General features: G+C 46.0%; 1 protein-coding gene and 1 long non-coding RNA gene across 4 annotated transcripts in view; one reads left to right on the forward strand and one right to left on the reverse strand.

The window, feature by feature from the left end:
• The window catches only part of LOC138432825 (uncharacterized), a 45,091-nt gene extending 29,138 nt beyond the window's left edge, over window positions 1-15,953 (reverse strand). The window contains exons 1-2 of one of the 3 annotated variants that reach the window (XR_011254002.1): window positions 15,294-15,927; window positions 15,004-15,177 (exon numbers count right to left, since the gene is read on the reverse strand). This is a non-coding gene — a long non-coding RNA (uncharacterized lncRNA). Of the gene's footprint in view, window positions 1-15,003; window positions 15,178-15,293 lie in introns of all 3 variants that reach the window. The other 2 variants (XR_011254003.1, XR_011254001.1) reach the window with 2 other exon arrangements.
• Window positions 15,366-19,739, forward strand: CXCR4 (C-X-C motif chemokine receptor 4). The gene is made up of 2 exons (XM_069574438.1): window positions 15,366-16,171; window positions 18,167-19,739. The coding sequence occupies exons 1-2, from the start codon at window positions 16,157-16,159 to the stop codon at window positions 19,211-19,213; spliced, it is 1,062 nt and encodes a 353-aa protein (XP_069430539.1). The 5' UTR covers window positions 15,366-16,156; the 3' UTR covers window positions 19,214-19,739.
• The last annotated feature ends 722 nt before the right edge of the window (window positions 19,740-20,461 follow it).

Here is a 20,461-nt window from a genome sequence, read left to right on the forward strand (position 1 = left end):
CATAGCAACCCACTCCAGTATTCTTGCCTGGAGAATCCCATGGACAGGGGAGCCTGGCAGGCTACAGCCCATGGGGTCTCAAAGAGTTGGACATGACTGGAGCAACTTAGCACACACACACTTCTAATGAGAGAGTCACCCCTCGAGGACCAGGTAGGAGACGTTGGGATGAGCTGCTGCCTTAGAAGCAGCATGCTGTCATCCACGCACTGGAGCAGTCATAAGAAATGGTGGTTGACATCTTCCTGCTCCCCATCAGCCTCTGGAGGCATCCAGCGAGGTGCCCCCTGCTATGGGGTGCAAGAGAGGACATGCAAACATCTGTTTCCCTGGTCCTACACTCCACATAAAGAATGATGTGAGCTTCTGACGGCCTTCTCCTCCTTCTCCCACATCCTCAACATGGGTTTCTATTGGCTGCTAGAGAATGGTATCCTCAGCCCAGGTCCAGCACAGGGCAGGTGTGTCACAGGTTGATGTTGATGGCTGGACTCATGACCAAGAGGTAAGCACCACTTTGCATTATCATCATTTTGATAAGGAAACCAAGGTCCCAAAACATCAGGTAATTTGCCCAAAATCTCTTGATTAGTAAATTCACATCATTTAACTCCAGAGCCCAGGGACTAAAACTGATTCATCTCCTTTGCTCAAGGTAGTCTGGATGGATGGAGGAATTGGGTGTGTCAGAACCTTCTTAAAGAACACTTCCCCTCCCCTGATTTCAGCAGCATCAGTCTCCTACTATTGGGCAAGTGCCTGCTTTATGCTTGCCAGTCTCAGTGGCGGGCTCAAGGTCACAACTGTTTATACCGCCTCAAGAGCTCGTCACACCCAGTGTTCCCCAGTTTCGTTTGTACTTTGAGGTTCCAACTGTCAGTCCCCAGCCGGCACATTGGTTTCACTTCCCTGGGCCCTAATTCATCCGTTTTTTGAAATAGGGATCTATCTACCAGGGTGGGTGTGAGAAGAAAGAAGAGGGGCATGAAAACATAACCACAGAAGCCTCACCATGACGCTGTTCATGCATTAGTGAGCACTTCACAAACAAAAAACCTTATAATAGGGTATTTGTGTCCTTTCTTAGTAGTCTTCTGTCTTGACTCTGGCTGACATCAGAATCACCTACAGCATTTTTTAAAAATACAAACACCAAAGGCCTCATCTCAGTCTTACTAAATCAGAAACACCAAAGTTGAGGCCCAGGGATCTGAATTTTACATACCAGTGATTCTAATTAACTTACCTAGTGATTCTAATCAACTTACCTAGTAGTCGAATTAGTACCTAGTGGTAGTAGTTCCCGGTATGTAGGGGCCTGGGCAGAACTCAGTGTACACCCTTCCAGGAGTTTCCATAAGGGATTCCCACCCAGGATGGGGGATAGAGTTCCAGGACTTGGAAGCTGCTTCCCAAATGATAGCCTTCTTACTTGGCTGGTTCTTAGTTGGCAGCTCCCTGCTGCAAGCCAAGTGGTACTGACATATGGAGAAATATTCCTTTCATCCCATTCCACTCTGCTTATCTCCCAAGCTCTCTCCCTGTCAGTTCAAGAGCCTACCTGGAGGTAGGCTCCAGGTACAAAAACTCTGCTCCCTCCAGGCTGCCTTTTCTCTGCCAAACCAGAAAATCACTTTTAACAACCACAAAGTTTCATGAGCCACCAGATGAAAGCTGATCATGCCCTTAGTGTCTGTTGATGGAGAACACGCTTAAACACACACATACACACACAAACCCCAAAACAAGTTATGGATTCAAGAAAACTTTCAAATAAATTTTGTATTTCATTCATTGCAGGCCTGTCCATCTGTCACTTGCATCCTAACAGTTAATGTCCACCAAAGAATCTAGTCATGGAATAGCAGTGTTTGAAAGGAGCCACCAGTGTATAACTAAAAAGCCAGAAAAGTGACCTGAGGTCAAGAAAAAAAAAGAGAAAATGGATCTGAAGATAAACTTTGCCCATAGTGAAATATACGTAGGGCCAGCCTTGAGCCTCACTCAGGAACCAAAGTTGGACACTCGGAGGTAGACCAGGGGACTTCCGTGGTGGTCCAGTGGTTAGACTCCGTGTTCCCAATGCAGGAGTTGCTGTTCAGTCTCTGGCCAGGGAACTAGATGCCACATGCCGCAACTAAGAGTTTGCATGTCGCAACTAAAGATCCCATGCGCCATAACTAAGACCTGGAACAGCCAAATAGATAGATAAAAAATTAAATAAACGAACAAAGGAATGCCAGAACACTCAGCAAAATAACTCTTATAATATTGTAGGAGTAAAGGTCTGGATGCAAGAGTGCCTGTTTTCCTTAAAAACGACAGTGGCACAATTTACACTTAAAGACACAAGTTTAGAGCAAGTTATTTTCAGTGGTCTGCTAGAGATTGTTTGCAGTTAAAGGGCCCTGAAATTATTTTAACTTCAGGCATTTGGGTAGGACTTCCCAAAAGTGTGCCCAGCCGGGAGGTGAACGATGTGGCACTGTAGTCTCTCTGCAAACAGGATTCCATCTCTTCTGCAAAGCTTTCCTGGGGCACACTGGTTTGAAATGACTCCTTCCTCTGTACTTTGGGCCTCAAACCTGGTGATTCTGATTCTGCAGGTCTAAGGAAGGGCAGATGCCATCAACTCCTTGTTTTCTGTAAATTCATCTGTGACCATAAAACTTATAAACTATCAAACTCTTACTACATTAGAGATGTTGACTGAAGTTATTTAAGTTTCCTAGGACAGCCTCTTCTTTCCTTCTGCCTTTTCTCCCATAAGTCTTAGCACAGTTCAGTTCAGTTCAGTTCAGTCGCTCAGTCGTTTCCAATTCTTTGCAACCCCATGAATCACAGCACGCCAGGCCTCCTTGTCTATCATCAACTCCTGGAGCTCACTCAGACTCACGTCCATCGAGTCAGTGATGCCATCCAGCCATCTCATCCTCTGTCGTCCCCTTCTCCTCCTGCCCCCAATCCCTCCTAGCATCAGAGTCTTTTCCAATGAGTCAACTCTTCACATGAGGTGGCCAAAGTACCGGAGCTTCAGCTTCAGCATCATTCCCGCCAAAGAACACCCAGGACTGATCTCCTTCAGAATGGACTGGTTGGATCTCCTTGCAGTCCAAGGAACTCTCAAGAGTCTTCTCCAACACCACAGTTCAAAAGCATCAATTCTTCGGTGCTCGGCTTTCTCCACAGTCCAACTCTCACATCCATTCATGACCACTGGAAAAACCATAGCCTTGACTAGATGGACCTTTGCTGGCAAAGTAATGTCTCTGCTTTTCAATATGCTGTGTAGGTTGGTCATAACTTTCCTTCCAAGGAGTAAGCGTCTTTTAATTTCATGGCTGCAGTCACCATCTGCAGTGATTTTGGAGCCCCAAAAAATAAAGTCTGACACTGTTTCCACTGTTTCCCCATCTATTTCCCATGAAGTGATGGGACCAGATGCTACCTACCCCTAACTGGTGTCCAATAACTACATATTGATTAGCTTTGACCTGGCAGTGTCCTACCCCAGAAACCGACCTCCAAATCAGACCCAGTCAGAAGCCTCAGAAATATAAAGACATAAGAAGCATCTTGATTGAAATCTACTTTTTCTGATCTGCCAGGTTTTGCCACCTCTGATACTTATCTTCTAACCATGTGCACGCTAAAAAAAAAAAAAAAGATGTACATGTAGATGGAGTCACCCAGTGACCTCAGTAACGGGATACCATCAGACATCCTGTTCCACACAAAAGCCCACAAGGCAGGTGCAACCAACCCTCAAACTTTGAAAACATAAAAGGATAAGCCTTCAGACTTTCTCTAAAGAGCATCACTCCCCCGCCCCACTAACATCCTCTCTCCTGACCTCTATTCATCACACCTTAGCTGGAATTCCAATCACCCTGAGCTCTGTCTCCCTCAACCCCACATCGATGAGTCACCAGATGCCAGTTCCCCAAGATCTCCTTTATTCACTAGCCTCCTTCCAATTCCCACCACTGTCCACCTAGCCCAGACATCTACAACCTCCCACCTGAGCCATCCACCTCTGTTTCCTCCTTCCAACCCACTCTACACTCCACGTACAGATTAATTGTTTCAAAGCATGGTTCTGACAATATTTTCCACCAACTCAAATTCTATACAGTTTCCCTGTTGTTTTATAAAGTCCAGACCTCTCAGCGTTGCCTATAAAACCACCTATGATCTAGCCTCAATGTGCCCTCCAGAGAGAATACCAACCTACATTCCAGTCAGACTGGCTGATCCTTGTTCCTGGGTCCAACATTTTGTTTAAGCTTTCTCATTTCAACCTGAATGTCCTCCTTCCTGCCCAACTCCGTCCAGGTTAAAATCCTACCCATGCTAGATACATCTCCTGGGTAAAAGACATCCTCCTCTGCTGGACCGTGTTTCTACGTCACTTACACTGTCCATTCTGCTCTGGCTTGCGCCACATTTATCTCTGTGTCTGTATTATCTCCCTTGCTGGACTTAAAGAGTCTTGAGACCAAGGATTATATGCTATTTGTGCTGTGTTTAGTCGCTCAGTTGTGTCCGACTCTTTGCAATCCCATGGACTATAGCCCACCAGCCTCCTCTGTTGGTGGAGATTCTTCAGGTAAGAATACTAGAGTGGGTTGCCATGCTCTCCTCCAGGGGATCTTCCCAACCCAGGGATCGAATCCACATCTCCCGCATTGCAGGTGGATTCTTTACCATCTGAGCCACCAGGGAAGCCCTAGATAAATATGCTGTTTATCTAGTTTCTATCCTATTGCCTAGAAGAGCTGTGCGCATCACAGGCACTCACAGCAGTTTGTGACAAGAAGGAAAGAAGGAAGAAAGTGGGGGAGGAAAGAAGAAAGAAGGGAAGGAAACAGGCACTGAAGAGGCCTCAGCAATAGAAGAAAGGAGCTCAGAAGGGGCCAGAGAGAGCAGGAAGAGAATCTACTAAGCAGAGTGGCGGGGGGAGGGGGGGGCGGGGAGCAGGGGGGAGGGGGGAGGGGAAATCATAAAAATGAGAATATACTGTATAGCACAGGGACTCTACTTAATGCACTGTGGTGACCTGAACGGGAAGGAAGTCCCAAAGGGAGGAGATATGTATATATATATGGATGGATGATGCATTTTGCTGTATAGTAGAAACTATCACAACATTGTATAGCAGCTATAGTCCCCAAAAAATTAATTTAAGAAAAATAAAGAAATGGAAAAATTAAAAATGCTATGGAACAGACTCTGGCAGCGTGAGAGCATGTGTTCCAGATCTGAAAGGGGAGAAGAACTGAAGAAACGTGCTTGCCCCATGAGAGGACTTACAGCAACCTTGATTTGATCCCAGGGGCAGACTCTTTCATCCTGTTCGCTCCCCTACCCCTCACAGCAGGGCTGGGGTCTCCAGGTGGAAACTTGGTTCCTGTGATTTATGAAACCTGAATGGGGAGAAACTGGCCTTCCTCATACATTCCATCTAGAGCTAATTAAAAATATCTTATCTCTATAATAATTAACTTCTAATTAGTATCATTTGCAGTTTACAAAGTATCATCATTCATGACCCAGTATGGTCCTGTATCAGTGGTGTAAGGTAAGTGGATAACATAATAGCTACACCCTGAGAGTCGTCTGGCACTTTCCACAAAGCATTCTGTCTGTCAGGGACATTCCGTGTGGTCTCCACTCACCTTTCCATTAGTTCCTTAAACCCCAGTCACACCCAGGGAGATCCATCCCCTCCAGTTTCCAGGACACAGCCTGCTATTTGATACTTCATCATCTTCGCAAATATGAGACAAATAGGTGGGATGAGTGGACAAATGGGTAGAATTCCTTTTAGCTCTTCACAATCTCCACCTCCAGAAGCCAGGTCTTCTCAGGGAGGACTGGAGTAGCAGCACTCCAGGGACCCTCTGAAGTCCTCTCATGGTGGGGAAAGGGGGTGTTCGTCACCAGGCAGGCACACCTGGCATTCTTTGGTTGCCTCAGCTTCTGTGGAAACTCTGGAAGGGGACTTGGGATCAAGGGGATCATGGGACCCACAACACTGCCTCTGACCAGCGAAGAAACACAGACACGTGTGTATACACCTCTGCCCCAAGCAACAGATGGAAGGGAGAGCTCGTGCAGTAAAACCCACTTCCTCTGCTGCTGAGACAAAAGAGGAGAACTCTATACTCACTACAAAGTGGGATGGGGAGCAGGGGAGAGAAATTCTGACTGTATTGGTTTATTTCTGTCCATTTCTGACTCTTATGGATGCCTCACACACCCCCATTTTCAGCTCTTTCTTCTGTAGAATTCATTCGAGACAGCTCATTCTGTTCACGGAAGACACAAAGACATGGGGCCAGAGACTGCAGATCACAGGCAGTCTCCTGCAGGTCAGGAGAGCAGGGTATTCTAAATTATTTTCTCTGACTTAAGGTGGGGGTAAAGCAGGTATTTTTTAAAGCATACAAATGGAAAAAATATATTAACACTTAATTGTGTATTTTCTTAATATTTGGAAAACAACTTCTTGTTTCACAGGACAAACTTTAGAAAGTTAGCAAAGTTCAACAAAACCCTCTAGGCTGGTGGAAAATGGGCAGGAAAAATATCTTCTCTACAGTCTGACTTTCAAGGACAAGGCCACAGATTTCTCATGGGATGTACCTGAAAGGAGGGCCCATCAAATGTCAACGTTTAGCATAAAAGGGCAGAGACAGTCTTTACCTACCTGGGACCAGGCAGCCTGTCTAGTGACCCTCAGCACTTGAACTTTTAAGCAGAAGCTCAGATAGAAATTCATGGCAGTGCCCGAAGCAAGCCTGTCCCTTTCTAGAATTGATGCTGGGGCACAAAGCAGGCACAACAGAGAAGAGGGAATGGAGTTGCTTCTAAGACATCAAAAAATTCAGAAATGCTGGATAACACAGGTTTCTGGGGTGCTTGGCTATGATGGTGTGTGTGTCAGTGTAGGCGTAAGAGAGAAGTTAGGGGAGGGTCTTTGGTTGAAGGTGTGAAGGTGGCTCTTTTTCTAGCCTGGCCAATTGCCAAAGTATGACCAAAAAAAACCTCAGCACACCCCATATGGGGTGGTAAGAAAAGGAATCAGAAAAAAATCTTCCCCTCCAAAAAGTAACCAGCTGCCAGAACCCTAACCCTGAAGTGAAAATTTACTTGGCAGAGAAGAAAAATCCTACCCAGTCCTGAGGAGCCTAATTGAAATCACTTTAGCGGGAAGCTTGAAGATGGGGCTGGAATGCCCTCTCATTTATCATCAAAGATAAAGTTCTCAGCAACCTGGATGTGCAAATGGAGAGCTATTTGTGGAAAGGACTCATCCAAGTTGTTCACAGTTGTTCAGAGTATCACCAAAAATGTCACTCTCCTCTGCCCCCAAACAACCAATCAACTATCTGCATGTGAGCTGATTTCCGAACCACAAAGGGATCAAGGGGCAGACTCGGGAGGTTTGATGGCTGCTCCCTCTGAGGATCTACCCCTTCGCAGCTATCAGAGACAAGAAGGGCTGCACTTGGCAACGGGGCCTGAGTAACCACAGCCCAGAGGATAATGCCCAAACTGGTTAACCACAGGGATCAATGAGTGGAAAAACATGAAAGAATATCTGAAACATACCACCCTGATATTTTTAAATAACTCTGAAAATGATTTCGTTCCCTCCATTTAAAAAGAAATCGCTCCACCACAGAGCTATCCTCAGTTGACAGAGATTCCAGGAAATGCCCTGAGATTTTTTATTGAAAGGGAGGGGTTTGAGGGGCAACTAGATGAGAATGCAAGGTTTTCTCCAGACAGCCATCAGCACCTGCTAAAAAGAAACCCATTTAGGCATGGATCTTCAGACAGTTTTTTAGTATTCATTTTCACCTGGCTTTCCCCTAATGTAATACCAAGCTAAGATGGGGTTAATCTCACCCTTGATGAATGAACGGCTTCCCACATTTTCTTTTGTTGAGTACATCAGAAAGTCTCGGGAGGCCTTAAAAAGTCTAGCACTAAATCTTTTGAGTCACTTAATCCCCAAATCTTCAACGTTTGGAGATAATTTCCTTTATGAAAAGAAACCCTAACCTGGCCCAGTTCCGCTGTCAAACTTGCTAATGAAACAAAGAGGCCTCTCATTAGACTCATCCCTGCGGCTGCAGAAATAAGTGTCTCAGGAAGGGCAAGCAGGTTTCGCTTTAGCCCTACCATGGTTTTGGCTGCTGCACTCTCTGGCTTCCTCCTGTGGCATCTCATCCAGGTGAGCTCTGGCTAAATTAGACCCAGTATATGGAAAATTGGGCAGGTGGGTGCCTAGGAAAAAGGCCTGTCCAGTGATCAGGCTCACCCATCAGTGAATGGGCTCCCTTTCTGAGTAATGGGCTGTCCATTCCCAGGAGTGTTCAAGATGAGACTACCCTATATGGTTATAGAAGGAGCCCCTTGGAAAGAAGACCAAATGGATTCCCAACCCCAAATCTGAGTCTCTGTAACTCAGGAGGGGACTTTCAAGGCACATACGAGAAACTTTATGACTTCTCTTTCCTTACTCCATCACATGTCTCTCTTCTGCCCCACAATTAGAAGCAGGAATGTTTCACACTTTATTGAAGGCTCTATTTCCCTTTACCTCACTTCTGTGGGTAATGGTGGAGAAAGCCATTTGCCCAGTTAATCAAAGGCCTCCAATGACAAGAAAGACATCTCAAAAGCTGAGAAATAAGTCTATACAGTAATAATAACAGCTAATGTTTATTAAGGACTTACTAGGTCCTTAATAGCCCCACACTGTGAGAAAGACTTTACATGCATTTGCCAATTTAGCCCAGCCAACAATCCAAAAATGGAAATGCTCTTGTTATCTGCCTATTACAGCTAAGGAAATAGCTTGCCTGGCTGTGATGCTCCTGCATGTGGAGCTGGAAAAGATGTGAAGTTAGCACTCAAGAATCTATATGAGTTGGTTTCAACATCCTGTGCTCCAAACCACTAAGCTTCACTGTCCATCTGGCCATCCTTCCTTCCACTGTCAGTCCTCCTGTTTAAAGAGCAAAGAAAGGAAGGCCCGTCTTCCAGAAGGAATCTGTCCCCAAAGCTGAAAGGAATAACAGCCCAGCATGCATGCCATCAAGGTAGTCAAGAAGCCTGAGAGCCTGGGAGTGGGGAAGGGTTTAGGAGAAAAAAAAAACAGAGCCAAACAGAAGTTAATTCTCTTCAGGGTCCTAAATATTAACTTGAGTACACTGGGAGCTGCAAGGGAAAAACAACTCAGGAAATGCAAAGTAATTGATTTCAGTCTTGGAAAAATGGACAAATTATGACACAGAGGCTACTGAGAAAGGATTCTGAGGCCAGTTCTGACTACTTGGCACTGGTTTTCTTGTGTGTATCCATTCCATTCCTCCAAGTGTCCGAATCCCCAATTTTTCCTTTGATTCCTGGTGCCAATACCTTAGGCCAGTGTAAACTGGACGTTTATAAAGTTTTTGTTGGTTTGCTTGTTTTGAATCATTTTAAAGTGGAGAGATTTCACATTTAAAAAATTAGGACTTTCAGCTTCTCTTTTAAAAAAAAGGAAGATAAGGCTCAAATTCTCTCACAGGGTAATCAAGGATGATGGCTATGGACAGGGTATGTACCTTCTCCAGTTCTTCACAGTCTGCATCTCTCCCTAATGCCTCATTCATTTACAATAACTGCAGGTGTTTAGAACTTGCCACTGGCGCCTTAGGCCTACAAGTAGCTCTGGATACGTGTAGCCAGGTTGATTATAGCTTTGGACTTAGGAAATTGTTCATGCAAGAACACTGCGTGCATTCCCTCTATACACACACACACACACACACACACACTTCCTATCTTGTCCTTTTGCTAATATAAAACTCTTGGTAGAATGATCTCAGAGCACATCTGTATGGGCGATCAGACCACCGCATTTCTGGAAGCACCCTGGCTCTGCCATGGATGCATGATTCTCTTTACAAAGCAGACTGTCCACAGGGCTCTGGGTGCCTCCTCTTGTTATATAGCTGCATGAGGTCACTGCCAATAAATTACTGGGTTAAGGAAAACAATGACAAGCCTTTTCCATGGGGAACAGAGTTTGCTCACTCAATTATTTCCTAAAGTCGTGCCCTCTTTCCCAACTAGACACTATAATTTTTGAGGTAACAGGACTGAGTCTGTTTATTGTTTGTTCTTCTGATCCAGAAAGCCACATTGCACCTGCCACATGAGCCCAGCAAACTTTGCAAGTAATGCATCCTCCTGGCAGTGAAACTAGTCAAGTAATGATCATTGCACTGTTAATTAAGTGGCTGCTTTGTTAAAATTACTTACCAGGGTGACTCTAAATTGGCTGTGTTTGTTTACCAGTCTAGCTTTTCTCTTTGTATTGTTCTTGACTGCTACAGGGAATTGATGGAAATCACAAATAATCTCGTTTTATCAAAATCAGACCTTTTAGAAATTCAAGATATGACTTGAATTTGGGATAAAAATATACCCAGAAAAACAGTAATAATTTTCCTAAATTGGTATATAGCTGAATGATGGGAGACATAGGTTTATTTGCCAAAGTCATTTTTCACCTGTAGGTGTTGGAGACATAAGGAGTTGGGGATGGAGAGGGGCTGTGTGGAGTGGCAGTGTGGAGGCAGACCACTTCTCCCACCTAATATCAGCTTGGAAATTGCTGACATTTGATAACACTGTCACTTTGGGATTTGTAATCCTCTGCCAGAATTACATGGCCCTTGAGAAATAGCTTCCTTTTTAAAAAATTACTTGGGAAAATATTATCTTTGAGTATCTCCTACTACCATCAAGGAAGTTTGTGTTTTGTTTTGTTTTGTTTTGTTTTCTGTCAGAAACAAAAGTGGCAATTTTTATCTTCAGAGACGTGGCAGGACCCAGCAAGGGGCCAGGGGGACCTGGTATTTTCAGAAACCCTTTAATGATGCTGCCTCCTGCCAGCCACCATCAAGAGGAGGTCTGTCCCTCAGCTTTCTGTTCCCAGCTGGCTCTGAACCTATTTGGGGACACAGCACAGCTTTCTGTCATGCACACACAGATACACACACGTGTACACACACTCACACACAAACCAACTAGCTGCAGAGCAAGCAACAGGAGGCGGCAGAATGCTTGCCACTGTGTCACTGGATTTGTAAGCATCCCCTCCAAACCACGGCCAAGACCAGTTACTCCCTGGGCTAAAGCCAGCCTGAGAACTTGGGGATCCTGCCAAGCCAACAGCCCCTAGGCCTAGCTCTGTTGCCAGAGCCACACAGGAAAGTCATTAATTCACTAAACAAAGCTTCAGAAAAAGATTAGGGAGCCCATCATTTGTTCATCAGTGGGCTAGCTGCACAGAAGATATCTGAGCATTCACTTTAAGGAACCTAGAATATTTGGAGCTGAGGAGAAAAGCTATACACTCATTTGAAGATGGAATCAGTTCAGTTCAGTCACTCAGTCATGTCCAACTCTTTGGGACCCCATGAACCGCAGCACACCAGGCCTCCCTGTCCATCACCAACTCCCGGAATTCACTCAAACTCCCCTCCATCGAGTCGGTGATGCCATCCAACCATCTCATCTTCTGTTGTCCCCTTCTCCTCCTGCCCCCAATCCCTCCCAGCATCAGAGTCTTTTCCAATGAGTCAACTCTTCGCATGAGGTGGCCAAAGTACTGGAGTTTCAGCCTCAGCATCAGTCCTTCCAATGAACATCCAGGACTGATCTCCTTTAGGATGGACTGGTTGGATCTTCTTGCAGTCCAAGGGACTCTCAAGAGTTCTCCAATACCACAGTTCAAAAGCATCAATTCTTTGGCACTCAGCTTTCTTCACAGTCCAACTCTCACATCCATACATGACTACTGGAAAAACCACCTTGACTAGATGGACTTTGTTGGAAAAGTAATGTCTCTGCTTTTTAATATGCTATCTGGGTTGGTCATAACTTTCCTTCCAAGAAATAAGAGTCTTTTAATTTTATGGCTGCAATCACCATCTGCAGCGATTTTGGAGCCCCAAAATTAAAGTCTGACACTGTTTCCACTGTTTCCCCATCTATTTGCCATGAAGTGATGGGACCAGATGCCATGATCTTCGTTTTCTGAATGTTGAGCTTTAAGCCAACTTTTTCACTCTCCTCTTTCACGTTCATCAACAGGCTTTTTAGTTCCTCTTCACTTTCTGCCATAAGGGTGGTGTTATCTGCATATCTGAGGTTAATGATATTTCTCCCAGGAATCTTGATTCCAGCTTGTGCTTCTTCCAGCCCAGCATTTCTCATGATGGACTCTGCATATAAGTTAAATAAGCAGGGTGACAATATACAGCCTTGATGTACTCCTTTTCCTATTTGGAAGCAGTCTGTTGTTCCATGTCCAGTTCTAACTGTTGCTTCCTGACCTGCATATAGGTTTCTCAAGAGGCAGGTCAGGTGGTCTGGTATTCCCATCTCTTTCAGAATTTTCCACAGTTTATTGTGATTAAGATGGAATAACATCACATAAATACACTCATTTTAAGACGGAATAACGTCACACAAGGGGCTCCCCTGGTGGTTTAGATGGTTAAGAATCTGCCTGCAATGCAAGAGACCCAGGTTCAATCCCTGTTTTGGGAAGATACCTGGAGAAAGGAATGGCAACCCACTCCAGTATTCTTTCCTGGAGAATTCTATCGACAGAAGAGCCTGGTGGGCTGCAGTCCATGGGGTCACAAAGAGTTGCTAAGAGACGACTGAGCATCTAACAATTTCTAACGCTTTCACACATCGTCACACACAAAAAGATGCCACTCAAAGCTGTATGTAAGTAAATGCTGAATGACTTTCAGAGGAAGGAGTTCCAGAGGGTGAATCTCCGTGGTCAGAAAGGGCACATTGTGATGTTGAGGAGAGAGCCTGGGCTTTGCTGCTGCACAGACTGTGTGAAGATCCTAACTGTGTGATCACAGCCAATTTCCTCACCCTCTCTGGACTTAAGTTTGCTTACCAGTGGAGAAGAGGTGGTACATGCCTTACAGCGTTGCTGTGGGGATTACATGAGGTTGGCTGCATATTCCAAGCCTTCAAAAAATGTTTGAGTTTTATGTATTGTTCTGTTTCGAAGAACATTAAAGAGTTAAAATAAAAATCAGTTCAGGTAGGATTGGCCCAGAGGAAAATGGTGCAAGATCATTCTTTGAAGAGGAAATTCATAGAAAAAGTTATCATATTTAGCAAATACTTTAGGAAGTGGAAAGGTATAAGAAGGGATTGTCTTTTTTTTTAATCATATTGACTTTTTCCTGAATATGAAAACATTTCATGCCTATTACAAGAAATTTGGAAAGCATAGTAAAATGCAAGGAATAAAGTTAAAAATCAAATATAATTTTGCACCCAATGAAAACTCCTACAAACATTTTTGTTTTCTTTCAATCTTCTCCTAGTTTAAAATTAACTGAGACCACATTGTATACACAGTTTGGAATCGTACTTTTTGCACCTAATATTTCATAAGTATTTGCCCTGTCCTTGAAAGTTCTTTGCAAACATCATCTGCAATGGCCAAATGGAATTTCACATATGGATGTATCAACATTTTCTCAACTATTCCACCAACAGTGGACATTTAGGGCTGTTCAGATATTTCACTATTATAAATAAAGCCTCTGTGAATATATTTTTTGTTGTTTTTTGCAAAATCCTCTTTCCTTAGGATAAGCTTCTATAGGTAGAATTACTGTTCTAAGATTCCTACTAGATATAAAACATTTTCCACGAAGAAGTCCAACCCACATTCCCCCAGGACACAAACAAGAGACAGTTGGTCTTATCAAATCCTGAGACCCAATAATATCTTTGGAGAGAAGATTTTTTCCCTAAGTTGACAGTCATGAAATAGCATTTCATTGTTCTCTTAACTATCTTCTTCCTTCTAGCAATATACCTAAAAGGATCTAAAGGAGTTCTCAGATAAAGGATAGGAGCTTTCTTTTGTCTGCAATCAACAAATATTTAATGTGCAAATCATTTTACTCTGGATTTATCCTCTCTCCTCTTTTTGAGTGGGTTTGGGAGATTCTGCTTTTCAGGTTTTAGCCATTGTGAAGATAAGAGTCTGAGGTACAATGCAGCTGACATTCTGGGTCAAAACACTGATTCTGCCACTACCAAGCTTCTTGAAAATCAAGCCATGGAACCTGTCTGAAATTCCAGCCCTTCAGCAGATAGAATGCCTGTCCTACCTAGCTTATGAAAATGTGAAGGTACTGATGTTTTATTAATGATTTTAAGTGCTTTTAAGGCTTTTTTAAAAACCTGCATAATATTATGATTGACTGTATCCAATCATTATTGCGACCTAAATTGACAATTTGTGAGTTTGAGTGAACTCTGGGAGTTGGTGATGGACAGGGAGGTCTGGCGTGCTGCAATTCATGGGGTCGCAGAGAGTCGGACACGACTGAGCGACTGAACTGACTGAACTGAACTGAGAAACTCCAATATCAGCTTTCAGTGGATGAGGACCTTCACTGGCAAATATTAGGGAATGGGTCCATAAAAAAGATAAAAATTATGCTCTGCGAAGAAATGATTCCCAGTCTACACATTGTCTCGGGAATATCTCCAGATTGCAAGATTTTCTCTGGAAGAAAAGAAAGTGGTGCTTAGGGTCTAGTCTGGGCAAGCCTTTTTCTGGCGACGGTCCCAGGGTGGGAGGTGTCTGAGGCCCTCCTGGTAACGCAACCACTGCTCGCCAGTCGCCGCAGAAACTCACACCTCGGTCCCCGCTGTCACTCACTCCTGCAGTCACCCTCGCTTGCCTCACTATTTATCGGCCCCGCCCCTCACTTGGTCCCCGCCCCATCCAGGCTCTGCGTGCGGGCGGGAGGAAAGTGGCGCGAGACTCGAAAGCATTGTCTGAGCGACCACTGCAAACCCCAGCCGTCTGAGATACCTTTAAGCGTCCAGCCCCCACCCTTATTCCACCCTGCCCAGCTCTCCAACCGAATTTCTTACTGTTGCCAACGCTTGTTCTCCACATTAGGTTGGACAGCGGATGTGAGGCCAGTAGATCTGGGTTTGAGTCAGGCTTGTCATCTCCGGGCAACCCTGGAATTGCATGTCTGCGGATCTGTTTCTTGTTTCCTCCGCATGGGGGCCTTGTCAGGTTCACCGCTGTTTCCCCAGCTCCTAGAACAGTGCGTGGCATGCAGTCAGCCCTCACTAAATTATCTGTTGACTAAATGCATCTCTGTAATGATAACACCTACAGGGTGTTGTGAGAATGAATGAATCTGTGCAGCTACCTGGCGACATGTTAGGGAAGTACTCTTCGCTGAGTATCTCTTATAACACAGCACAACTTTTTCAAAAGCACTATTCACGAACTGGTTACCCGGGAACACACATCTACTTCTCTATCACTATCTCCCTCCAGAATTATGGCAAATCATCCGACCTTCGTCTGAAAATGTTTTCTGATTGTCGACACTTGACTCTAGCACTCTTACGGTGGATGTGCATGTCTAGTTATATACAGTTGTGCTCTGAAGAAAGAATCTTCACTTGTTTCATTTTCTGAATGACCTGCATCTGCTCAAAGAGCAGGGAATGGACTCAAGATATTGGACCCACTGCTAGCATTGCCGCCTGCTGGTCGGGCTTCTCCGGCAAGTCACTTCCCCTCTCTGGACCTCAGTGTCTACATCTGTAGCTTTCCCGGGTCAGCAATACCACCCACGTGAGCAAGGACAGAACAGGGCGCGTCAATCGCCCGCGCTTTCCACCTCCTCCAAGCGCATCCTGCTTTCCCAACTTGGGACACGCCTCCAGGATGAGCTTCCCAGCTTAAAACTCACGAGGTGACCGCGAGGTAGAGCTAAAGGTAGCCGCTGAGGGCCTCCCAGGCTTACGCTGCCGGAGGGCCTACCCCTCCACCCCTCCCTCGCGTCCCCCGCCCCCGCGTCTGCCCCCTCCTGCACCCAGCCTTTCTCCCCGCCCTGCCCTCCCGCCCACCGGCGCGGCGCATGCGCCGCCCGCGGAGCGTGTTTTTATAAAAGTCCAGCTTCGGCCAGAAACTTCAGTGTGTTGGCTGTGGCAGCAGGTAGCAAAGTGACCCTGAGGACTTGAGTAGCCGGTAGCCCCCGCGGCTGGAGAGCAAGCGGTTACCATGGAAGGGATCCGTGTAAGTCCAGTTTCAACCTGTTTTTTCTTAAACGTGCAAACACCTGAATTTACAGCGCAACCGCTCTCTGAGTGGGCCGGAGCAACCAGACTATTGCAGGTGCCAGTGCCCCGGAGAAAGGGTGTAGAAAGGAGATTTCGTGCGCTTGGCTACAGGAGGGGTGAGGCATGCTGGACTGAAATCTTTTTTAAGTAGAAGGAGAAAAGATTGGGACGACCGTTTCAATGGTTGCATGTATCTCCCCCTGAGTTCTGCGGCGCGCGCCGGTTTTGCACGCTGTTTGCAAACAGAAGAACACTGTGGAAAAGTGCAGAGATGTGTGCTCTGTCAGAGACCGTGGGTCTCTTCCTCGAGGGAGCGGGGGTTTCTTTTGGAGCAGATAACACGATCTGAATTTGGAGGTGGAGGGCGGTACTCCCGGGCAGAGTTACCAGAGGCGTTGGGCGCGTGTTCACTAAACTCCGCTACCCGCGGAGTTGTGCCAGTGGCTGGGCACTTGTCGCTCAGTTGAGCTGTCTGCGCGTTGGTCGCAGCAGGGAGGTAACGGGAACAGCCCTCGCGCCTTGGGATCGAGGGAGAGACTTCGCGGGCGTCGCCAGCGCCGCGAGTGGGCTCCTGGGTTCTGGAATTTGGGGGTCGTGCAGAAGTTAAAGGAGTATAAATGGTCACAGTGCAGCAGCACCCCGACTGTGCGCGGCGGGGACTGGGGGTGGAATGAGGGGCTGGAAGGGCACCTGGGCCGCCGGTGGTTGCGGTGCAGACAGGCAGGTGCAAGTGGAAGACGGTTTGCCTCTCACCGCGCCCAGTAGCGCCATTCAACCGTCGGTGGTTTCCTGGAACCTTTTGAAAACCCCTTACTAGGGAGGCTTTTCGTTTCCCCCAGCGGCGGGCGATTCAAAGGCTCCCGCGGCGGAGACGCCCAACCTCTCCCCAGCACCCAGTAGTACTTGCCCCTGGCGTGCGGCGGGGCCAAACCGCCGCAACCGCACTGGGCGGGCGGCAGGCGTGGGCTTGGTGGACAGCCGGGAGTGACGGAGCTGGACCACCCTGTCCCCAGCGTGCCCTCCGCCCGGAGGCTTCCCACTACAGACCTCCCACCTCTTTTACTGCATCATTGGCGGCATGGGAAGCGACTTGGGAGAGTGAGGAAATGAAACTTGGGGCGAGGACCACGGGTGTAGACCCCGTGACTTTCCCCTCCCATTAAAATTCTGTGCTCGCTAACGTCCCAAACGCGCCAAGTGATAAACAGGGGTTTGGCAAAGAAACAAACGCCCCTGAAGAGCGCCCATGAACGGGCGTCGGGGCGGTTACCCACTCTGACAATCCTGCCCCCAAGCACCAAAGCCCTTCATTCAAGGCCGCATTCTCCTTCCTCACTACGTGTTGCTTGAAGTGCAGAATGATAAGTGTTTAGACAGTCGTGGAGAAAACAGTGTTTCATGCCTTAGAATAAGAATCTTTGGGACACTCCGCCCTTTCACACACACACCCCCCAGTGCTTCTTGCTCCCGGCTTCCCTATCCTGGCGAATCTTCGTTGAGAAAGTTAATCCCAGCCCCTCAGAACACGAGATTCTTCCCCCACTCCCACCCACGCTCCCACGCCGCCTTTGTGTTTTGTTTTGGTTTTTTGCCCCGGAGGTTTTTTCTTCTCTCCAGTGGGCGGGGCAAAAGAGTTAGCGAGGATGTAACTTAGGAAACCGAAGACTCTCATCGCCGTTTTGTTTTAAACAAAGAGTTTTGTAACTGGTTCTCCTAAAGAGGGATGTAATGAAGTGACTTGTGGGGGAAGATGGGAGGAGATCCGCAGGAGTCTAGAATTCCCTTATCCTTTTTACCCTGGTACTTTAGTGGGAGCAGAATTTCCTGAAGAAAGCTGGACTGAGTTGGTTTTTACAAATTGCTTTTTTTAAATACCAGAAACATTGTTTTGAACTTGGAGAATACCTGCTGAACTTGAAAGTGAATGTCTGTTCCCTTGCCTGTTTTTCAGATATTCACTTCCGATAATTACACCGAGGATGACTTGGGCTCAGGTGACTATGATTCCATGAAGGAACCCTGCTTCCGGGAGGAAAATGCCCATTTCAACCGGATCTTCCTGCCCACTGTCTACTCCATCATCTTCCTAACTGGCATAGTGGGCAACGGATTGGTCATTCTGGTCATGGGTTACCAGAAGAAACTAAGGAGCATGACGGACAAGTACAGACTGCACCTGTCTGTGGCGGACCTCCTCTTTGTCCTCACACTTCCCTTCTGGGCGGTTGATGCTGTGGCAAACTGGTACTTTGGGCAGTTCCTCTGCAAGGCAGTCCATGTCATCTACACCGTCAACCTCTACAGCAGTGTCCTCATCCTGGCTTTCATCAGTCTGGACCGGTACCTGGCTATCGTCCATGCCACCAACAGTCAGAGGCCAAGGAAGCTGCTGGCTGAAAAGGTGGTCTATGTTGGTGTCTGGCTACCCGCTGTCCTGTTGACTATTCCTGATCTCATCTTTGCCGACATCAAGGAAGCGGATGAGAGGTACATCTGTGATCGCTTCTATCCCAGCGACCTGTGGCTAGTGGTGTTTCAGTTTCAGCACATCGTGGTCGGCCTTCTCCTGCCTGGTATCGTCATCCTGTCCTGCTACTGCATTATCATCTCCAAGCTGTCCCACTCCAAGGGCTACCAGAAGCGCAAGGCCCTCAAGACCACAGTCATCCTCATCCTGACTTTCTTCGCCTGCTGGCTGCCCTACTACATTGGGATCAGCATCGACTCCTTCATCCTTCTGGAAATCATCCAGCAAGGGTGTGAGTTTGAGAGCACTGTGCACAAGTGGATTTCCATCACTGAGGCCCTAGCTTTTTTTCACTGCTGCCTGAATCCCATCCTCTATGCCTTCCTTGGGGCCAAATTTAAAACCTCTGCCCAGCATGCACTCACCTCTGTGAGCAGAGGGTCCAGCCTGAAGATCCTCTCCAAGGGCAAGCGAGGTGGGCATTCTTCTGTCTCAACCGAGTCTGAATCTTCCAGTTTTCACTCCAGCTAACACTGGACTTTTATACATTAAAGAACTTTTCTTTGAAGTTACACATGTTTTCAGATGTAAAAGACTGACCAACACTGTACAGTTTTTATTGACTGTTGGATTTTTTTCTTGTGTTTGTTTAGTTTTTGTGAGGTTTAATTGACTTATTTATATAAATATTTTGTTTCATGTTGATAAGCTTATAGGCAGGACCTGTGGCCAAGTTTTTAGTTGCTGTATGTCATTGTAGGACCATAGAAAAGGGAACTGAACATTCCAGTGTGTATAGTGAAATCACTTAGGCTAGAAATGGTTCTCAGCTGTTTGTAAATAAATGATCTCTCCATTCCAGTGGAACATTTTCTTTTTCCTGTTCTTAAATTCTTTGGTTACACCATGTGATTTTGCTGTAGAAGATGGCATTTATAACCAAAGCCTGAAGTGATATGGAAATGCTGGTTTTTCAGTTTTCAGAAGTGGATTGATTTCCACACCTACAATGTACAGCCTTGTATTAAGTTGTTAATAAAACTACATGATAAACCTACTTAATGTTATGTTCTGATTTCTATTGACATTCCTTTGTCTGGCAGAAGTCAAAAATAACAATAATAGATACATGTATATCATGTCAGATCTGTCCTAGGTATTTAGTTGTCATATTTTACTTAATGCTTATCACAACTCTGCTGCTGCTGCTAAGTCGCTTCAGTCATGTCCGACTCTGTGCGACCCCAGAGACAGCAGCCCAACAGGCTTCCCCGTCCCTGGGATTCTCCAGGCAAGAATACTAGAGTGGGTTGCCATTTCCTTCTCCATCACAACTCTGCTAGACTCTAACATTTTTTAGAGCGTGAAACCAAGCTACTGAAAGCCTAAGTGACTTGGTCAAAGTATAGTAAGTAAGAGCAACAGATATTTCAAACCAGGCAATGTGACTTCAGCAACTCTTAATTCATGCAACTTTAGAAATATCCAACCAGTTCATATTCCTATGAAAGATAATATTCCTGAAGGATAGATGTACATAAAAAAGGAAAGGTATGCAATCCCACATCTTAGATTTGACTAGTATCCTCGCCTTGTGTACTCCAGATCTGTGCCAGCCAGGCATTGTATGCTCTTCTCACCTACTCCTCTCAATCTGGATCTTATCACATCCTTTTGACAGGTGAGGAAACTGAGGTTTAGAGACTTGCCATAACATGTACTTTCACGGGGGCATATCAGGAGCTGACTCCATTCATCCTTCCAGCCCTTGCTCTTAAC

The sequence above is a fragment of the Ovis canadensis genome, chromosome 2, assembly GCF_042477335.2.
Source record: "Ovis canadensis isolate MfBH-ARS-UI-01 breed Bighorn chromosome 2, ARS-UI_OviCan_v2, whole genome shotgun sequence".
Lineage (NCBI taxonomy): Eukaryota > Metazoa > Chordata > Mammalia > Artiodactyla > Bovidae > Ovis > Ovis canadensis.